Source organism: Cyprinodon variegatus, unplaced genomic scaffold (assembly GCF_000732505.1).
Source record: "Cyprinodon variegatus isolate N-32 unplaced genomic scaffold, C_variegatus-1.0 Scaffold912, whole genome shotgun sequence".
NCBI lineage: Eukaryota > Metazoa > Chordata > Actinopteri > Cyprinodontiformes > Cyprinodontidae > Cyprinodon > Cyprinodon variegatus.
Window position 1 is genome coordinate 191,289 of NW_015151365.1, and position 8,089 is coordinate 199,377.

The following is an 8,089-nucleotide window of genomic DNA, read 5'->3' on the forward strand; positions in this document are numbered from 1 at the left end:
CGAGGAACTCTGTAGTGGTGGGGTAGTGTAATGATTCTGTGTTTTGTTCTATTCGGGTCCATATGGTTATGTGTTTTCTGTTCCCTTCCTTATGTGTTTCCTTTGCCTGACTCTGCTGGCTCCTGCTCTCATGCGATAGGCCTGTTGGTTCGCATGGGAGGGGGGAGCTGGGAGAGCAGCGGTTCCAGGACCGGAAGTGTTAAGTGGGTTGAGAAGGCTTACTGAAGAGCTATTGTTGTTGGTGTGTATGCTAGGCATGTTGTGAGGGGCGTGAGCTGTGGCCTCAGAAATAACAGCTCGTTTTGCTAAATAAACCTGTTGACAGCAATAGCTCGGCGTAACTGGCATCATTACAATACCATTCGTTCATAAATATGGAATGATTTCCAATAGAGGAGAACCTGCTTATAAAAATATGATAATTTAAGTGGTAATTTATTTATCTCAAAGAAATTGGATTCCACCTATTTTTTTAACACTAAATTGGGTATATATGACCAAACAGAGAGATTATTAGATACTATATATTTCAACCATTTAAGTTTTAATACCGCATTCATAATCTCAAAATCTATGGCATTTCCGCCACCATCTTCAAAAGTTTTAATCATGTCATTTTTACATATGTAATGATTTCTATACTTCCAAATAAAGTTAAAATGTAGTTTATTAATAGCTTTTATAATTTTGTTTGATATCGGCAGTGTGTAAGCTGGGTAAATACATCGAGGGAGACTCTCCTATTTCGTTAATAAAATCCTACCAAAAAGAGAGATGTCTCTTTGTAACCATTGATTAAGAATTAGTTTATATTTTTCAATATCGTTCCAAATGTTAATGTTATCGGAAGATGTCGTGTTTCTTGTAATGACAATTCCCAAGTCATTACACCTCCTTTATAATATTAGCCAATAACAGCTAGTACGGCACCCCGTCTGTTTGCCGCCGCCAGGTTGCCTCTGGCCGAAATGAAGAAGAAAAAAAGTTTGCCACTGGCTGCTTCTTCCGGATCAAACCAAGAGCCTTGGCAGACAGAGGTGCCGTACTAGCTGTGATTGGCTCAGTTGTTGCACCCAGTCTAATAAGAGAAAAAACTCTAATAGCTGTCTGTTAGTAGCTAACTGACGTTTTGTAATCCTAACTATTTTACAAAAAAAAATAAAAAAATTCCTCATTCCGCCGGGAACAGCGCTGAGCGCAGCCGTTGTGTCACGTGGCAAAAAGAGCTGATTTCATTGGCTAGAAGCTGCTCGACTCTATCGAGTGTAGATTGCTTTGGCTTGAGTTTACCAAAAGGTCAACACTTTTGCGGCTGAAATTTTGCATGTGAATTTTTGCAGCCGAATTTTTTGCAGGTGAATTTTTGCAGCTGAATTTCTGCAGCAGAATTTTTTGCAGCTGAATTTTTGCAGCTGAATTTTTTGCAGCTGAATTTTTTTCTGGTGAATAGTTACCAGATAAAAATTGAGTGTAAGGAATTCCATGTCTAAAAAAATTCTGTGTTTAATAATTCGTTGTTAAAAAAAATGCAGATTCCAATGAGACTTTATCTTCCATTGTCGAGGTACAGCAGGTACAGTTGCTAAATATAAAATTAAAACCTTTAAGAGCTTACTCTGTGCTGTAAAAATACTTGCATCCAGACTGTAAAACCTCTAAAATATTTTTGTTCTTTCAAATAGACCAGTAGTTGATTATAGATTACCTTCTCAAGCATTCTTAAAAGGAATCATAGTTTAGAAACAGGCCTATAGTTTTCCAAAACAGAGTGATCCAAGTTGGATTTCTTAATTAAAAGGTTGGATGACTACATGTTTTAGATTTTCAGGAACTACAAAAGAAGACAGACTGATATTCACAATAATGAAGACTGAAGTTCCTGTTGCCAGAAACACTTCTTTAAATACATGAGGTGGTATAGCTGTTCCAAACAAAATTTCTTTATGTTTTACACTGTAAACAAAATGACAAATAAAATCTGTCTAAGTCTATCATCTGGAGAACATGTTGGCCTTAAATGACTAACCACCTCCTGCAAAGACAGCAAAGTCACTGGTTCAAAGCTTTGGAATACAGGAGATAAAGTACCAAGACTGAAGGGGTGAGCAGAGAGGGTATGATTTGGGTCCTAAGAGAAGTGACTTTGTTGACAAAAAAAATTTAAACAACTGCAAAATGCAGCAGATGATGTCTCTATACAGCTTCTATGTGGAGCATTTGGAACAAAATCAATGGTTTTAAATAAAACAGACAGACTGTGACTGTTTGACACAATTTCATTTGAAAAGTGTTTTCTTTTGGAGTCTCTTACAGTTTTCTGGTAACAGGGCCAGGATTGCTTCAATGTTTGGAGTAACGCCAGTAGTTTGTCCAATCCCTTTTACGCTCACCTCTGCAACAGTATCTCCTAGCAGCTCGAGTGTCATCATTTAACCAGCTTTCATGCCTAGTGTTAGACTAGTCTTATTTATTAATTAATTAATGGTGCCACTGAGTCTAGACCTGCTTTGCTAGCAGAATACAACCATTTGCGGAGATCCTAGGTTTTATTTTCTTCAATCTCAGGGATCTACAGAAGCCGAGAGCGGCCGTATTTGACTTTTTTTCCCCTTTGACTTCTCGAGATTATGACATAACTATCTCGTTATAACGGTTAAACAATGAATTGTTTTCTCAAAATGACAAGATAATTATCTCGTTTTCACGAGAAAACAGCTATTGATTTCTTGAGATAACGAGATGATTACCCTGTATGAGTAATGAATGAGACCCCTTATGATGAACCCAATGGACTTAGTGTTCCCTCGCCCGGACGCGGGTCAGAGGGGCCCCACTCTGGAGCCAGGCCTGGAGGTGGGGCACGCTGGCGTGCGCCTGGTGGCCGGCTTTTACCCATGGAGCCCAGCTGGGCACAGCCAGAAGAGCTCCCCCTTCCAATGGGTTCACCACCTGTAGGAGGGGCCAAATGGGTCAGGTGTAATGTGTAATGGGTGGCAGTCGAGGGCGGGGACCCTGGCGTTCTGAAGGAAGGAAGGAAGGAAGGACGGATGGATGGATGGATGGATGGATGGATGGATGGATGGATACCCTAATGGTGGAGATGGTGAGATTAAGCCTCATAAGACATTTGGGCAAATTGCTTCAACAAACTCAGTTAATGTAGCTTCATGTAAACATGTCACCACCTATAGTGGCGAGAGCATAACTACAGTTAGCAATATAATCTGTTATTTTCAATAGTTTTCCTTGTTTTTTTAATTTAAGTTTCTTTGAAATTGATACATGATTGGTGTGTATAATAAAATATTTTGTATGATCTTTTTATGTAAAAAATGTCTTAGAAAGTTTTAAGGTACAATGTTTTGCGTCATATTAGTGAAATAAGCTTATGAGGACAGTGAAAGGGTACAGAGGTCACAGTTTTGTTTATGTTAGTAATGGAACTAGAATAGACCTTGTAAAATTATTTGTGAAATCTAAAATGGTTATTTGATAAAGTTAAATAGAAACCCGAATCTTGTTTTTTGGGTTTTTTTTTTCTTTTTATTTATGATTATTTTTTTTCAATTATGACTGTTTTCCCAATATATGCTAGCTCTAAACAAAAGCACAATTTCTAGTTCTTCGTTCAAAAAGGTTTTGACATCTCCCATAGGGGATTTTTTCATTTCATCTGATCAAAGTAGATATGAAAAAACAAAAATGTTGCACATGCATTGTGCAAAAACTGCTAAAAAGGGGTAGCTAAAAGGCCAAAAAAAATTGCACAGTCAGATGTGACTAGGTAAGAAATGTATAATGCTGTGGTTTGCTGGATCCTCTTTCTAAAACTGGTTTTAACAGGGATTTTATCTTCATGTCAGAATATCTTAGAGTAACACATTTAGATGCTTGTAATAATTTCACATATGATGAAGAGAAATAAAGACTTAGTTTCATCTGGCCGTACAAACAAAGCCTCTGAAAAAAACACATTTAAAAGGAATATTTTATCCCTCATTCTGTGTCTGCAACCTCACTTCGAATGATTTACTGTAACAGTGTAATTTTCTTTTTTTTTTGGGACATTTTTTATTTCTATTTCTCCCACATAAATGTATCTGCAACTTAAACTTGGAAAATAGTGGTTACCTGATATATTGCTCCAAAAATGTTACCATATTTGTTCACATTGCAAAATCATTTAGAGATAAAACTGACCCAAAATAGATTTGTTTCCTTAATACTGGATGGGTAATCAGTGCAGGCCTTCATCAGGATATTTTTTAGCTGAAGGAAAGCTTTGCATTTTTCTGCCCAGTCCTCTTCATGTGGCACATCCAGTGTTACCAAGTTCATATATTAGGTACGTATGATTCATGAGGAGGTCAGCAGTCGTTTTTTTATTTTCTTCCACTGCATACAGATTCCAAACATTTTTATTCATATCCAAAATCCTATATACTGTGATCTTCCAAAGACCCCTTAGCGGTTGCTAAATACTGCAAAGGTACATCATACATTTTAATTCCTATGTTGTTCTTGTTTTAAAGTTTTTATTTTTGTCTGAAAACTTTTGATTCTGTTGCTCCTTTGGACATTACACTTTCAAGAAATCACCTCAGCTTCCATCTTTGCATTTTGATCCTTCAAACCTCCACTCAACCTGACATAAGATGTCAAAGATGCATTTTGCATAACGTCCCCATTTTACCATAAAATTGAGTTTCAGTTCTTTACAAATTCTGTAAAGAAAAATTATGAAATCAACAAAAGATAATTAGTAAAACCTTGCAGACTGTTATCTGACAACCAGGAGAAATAAAAAACAAAACAAAAACTAAAATAAAGCCTCTTATATTACCATATATAGACAGATGAAAAAATTGTCTGACAGTCACATCTTAGTAATTTTTCTTAAGTAGTAAGCTGTGACGTCAGACCAAATATAAAGAGGAAGAACAGACTTACTTCTAACATACATTCTGACTTTGCTCCCTTCCCCATAACAAGTTCTTTTTTCAAGCTATCATCATCTAAAACCTGCATGATGAAGATTTTGTATTTTTCAGCATTTATGTTTGCTATGATTGCGCAGACTAATGCCCTCGGTGAGTTTTGTACGAAATTTATATTTTTAATGACCATTGCTAATTAAATTAAATTAAATTACATATTATACCATATGTTTACAAGAACCACATTTTAACTTAGCATTCTCATAAAATATGACAAATTATCAATTAATTGAAATTGTATTAATTAATTTAGAAAGATTATGAAATTTATTGTAATTAACAGCAGCACTTTTTCCAATTTACCGTTTAAACTATCTGTTTCTTCCAGACGCACAACTGGATGATTATAAAACAGGTCAGTGTATTAACATAATTATTATTGCTCAGTTTCTTCATCTTGATACATTAAACATGCTCAGAAATAATATTAATTTATGCTTTCTTGATTCTAAATGGCTGGTTTGTACTTGGAAAAAGCATATCTCATTCTTTCCTTAATATGCAAATAATTTGTAAATAACTTAATGAAAAATCTAACTGAAGTCCTCATATTAACTGCTGGTTCTCAGCAAAGAGTGATCTGGTGAAAAGGTCTGCCCGGTGTTCTCGTGGTTGGACTCCGCTCAACGGCCGCTGTTTCCGCTACATTCCAAGGCCCATGAGTTGGGCCAAAGCTGAGGTTACAAAATACCTTTAATTCAGCAGATTATTCACTTTTTCTCAGTAGATGTTACAGAAATATGTCACTTCTTTTTTAAACGTCATGTGTAGAGAAATTGTGTGTCCATGAGGGGAAACCTGGCATCGGTTCATGACATTGAGGAGTACCATGAGATCCAGAGGCTGATCATGACTTCTAGCCATGAGTATAAAGAGACCTGGATTGGAGGCACTGATGCACAAGAGGTACTTTATTTACACAATGGTTTTATCTTATATAATTCACTTACCCTTCTATACAATTCTTTTTTATTTTGCAGGAGAATCTGTGGTTTTGGAGTGACGGTACTAGTTTCCACTTTACCAACTGGTGTTCTGGAGAGCCTAATAACATACATGGAAACCAGCATTGCCTTTGCATCAACCATGGATGTAAGATTATGTTTAACTCGAATAAAATGTCTTATTCAGAGTTGCTTCATAAAGTATGTTGTTGTTTATGACATTTAAAATTATTTAGTTAAAGGGTTGTATCATCAATTTAATCCTTTTGAATAAAAGTTTCAATTCTCCTTTTTTCAATGCAGATCAGAAGTGCTGGGATGACTTACAGTGCTCCTACCCTAAACCATCTGTCTGTGCCAGGAAAGGCTACTGAACAGTCTTTAATTCTATCCTTTACTCTATCGCTGTTAAACAACTTATGAAAACAAAAGACTTGCAACATTTCCTGATTTATCATTAATTCTTTGGACTTCTTCCTAATTAAATATCCTGAATTTGTTGTGGAAGTCTGCTTTAACCGCCGCTGTATTCTGTAGAAAATAAAACGCTCCAGCAAGAAGATGAAAAATGGTTGTGTTTTTTTTTTTACATTAAAAAATTGGCTCTCTCCAGGTACTTTCCAGGTACAGTCCAAAAACATGACTGTAATTGGCTTCTCTGAATTCCCCTTAGGTGTGAGTGTGTGTGAAAGGTTGTTTTTTTCCTGTTTGACTCTGTGTCACCCTGCGATGGACTGGCGACTTGTCCAGGGTGGACCCAGCCTCTCAGCTTGAGATAGATGCCAACACCCCTCACAACCCCATTCGAGATAAACATGACGGAAAATAGATGGATGGAGGGATGAAAGATAAGCTTTACTCTGAAAAGCTGAACTATGACTTATTTTTTCTACCATGTTTAAAAACTAAAACAAAAAAGGAAATGCTACACACCATGTCAGGCTTAAACCAAGTCGAACTTGTGGTTTGCTTTGTCATCATTCAATTCAAATGAGATCAAATTTAATAAAATCAGAAAATACTTCATTTGAGTTTATCTTTAAATCAACATTTCAACTCACCACAAAACCAGCTAAAAAAANCACAGGTGTGTGAGAGGCTCAGCTTCAGGAGGACCCACGGCGCACTCTGCTGGAGGCAGAGGGTAATCTCCAGAACCTGACAGTGACTCCAGCCCTAAGAGAAAGAGACAAAAGAGAGCAGAAGAGGATCCTCGGCGCCCTCTGGTGGGCAAGCCTGAGGATCCCAACAGTTCTTCGTTCAAACATTTGACCCAAAAAGGTTTTGACTTCTCCTATAGTGGATTTTTTCATTTCATCTGATCAAAGTAGATATGAAAAAAAATGTTGCACATGCATTGTGCAAAAACTTTGCTAAAAAGGGGTAGCTAAAAGGCACCAAAAAAAATTGCACAGTCAGATGTGACTAGGTTAGAAATGTATAATCCTGTGGTTTTGCTGGATCCTCTTTCTAAAACTGGTTTTAACAGGGGTTTTATCTTCATATCAGAGTATCTTAGAGTAACACATTTAGTAAGTGAAATGAAGACCTTGTTTCATCTGGCCGTACAAACAAAGCCTCTGAATAAAACAAATTTAAAAGGAATATTTTGTCCCTAATTCTGTTTGCAACCTCACTTCTAATGATTTACTCTAACAGTTGAAAGTTCTTTTTTTTTGAGATTTTTTATTTCTATTTCTCCCACATAAATTCTCAGTCATCCAGGTCATTCCGTAAAAGTAAAAAAATAACAAACAAAAAAAAAAAACACTGGACTTCCATTGTTAGCCTGTAATATCTGAAACCTGTGTATGATTCCGAAGGTCGGTCGTGAAAGGGGGGGATTGTTGTTAAAGGGGGGGATTGTCTCCTTTAATACCTAAAGCCTGTCTATGATAGTTAAGGGTCGCTTGTTAAGGAGGTATCGTTCACCAGCTGGAGCGGGGAGGTACTTTGTTCCTCTGTGATGGGGTGGGGGGTGTGGTGACATCTGGAAGGGATCATCTCTATAACTGAATTGTAAGTTTTTGGAAGCTGGAATCTGAGTCCACAGAGGCGGTGGACCCTTAACAATCATAGACAGGTTTCAGATATTACAGGCTAACAATGGAACCAAACGGCCCACTCATCGGTTTCCATTTGCATGTT

General features: G+C 36.9%; 1 protein-coding gene across 1 annotated transcript; it reads left to right on the forward strand.

Annotated features, from left to right (window-relative positions):
• Positions 1–5,011: 5,011 nt before the first annotated feature.
• Positions 5,012–6,362, forward strand: LOC107099846 (ladderlectin-like). Its single transcript, XM_015398119.1, has 6 exons — positions 5,012–5,090; positions 5,326–5,352; positions 5,567–5,676; positions 5,769–5,903; positions 5,978–6,089; positions 6,245–6,362. Exons 1-6 carry the CDS (start codon positions 5,027–5,029, stop codon positions 6,313–6,315), a joined length of 519 nt encoding a protein of 172 aa, XP_015253605.1. The 5' UTR covers positions 5,012–5,026; the 3' UTR covers positions 6,316–6,362.
• The last annotated feature ends 1,727 nt before the right edge of the window (positions 6,363–8,089 follow it).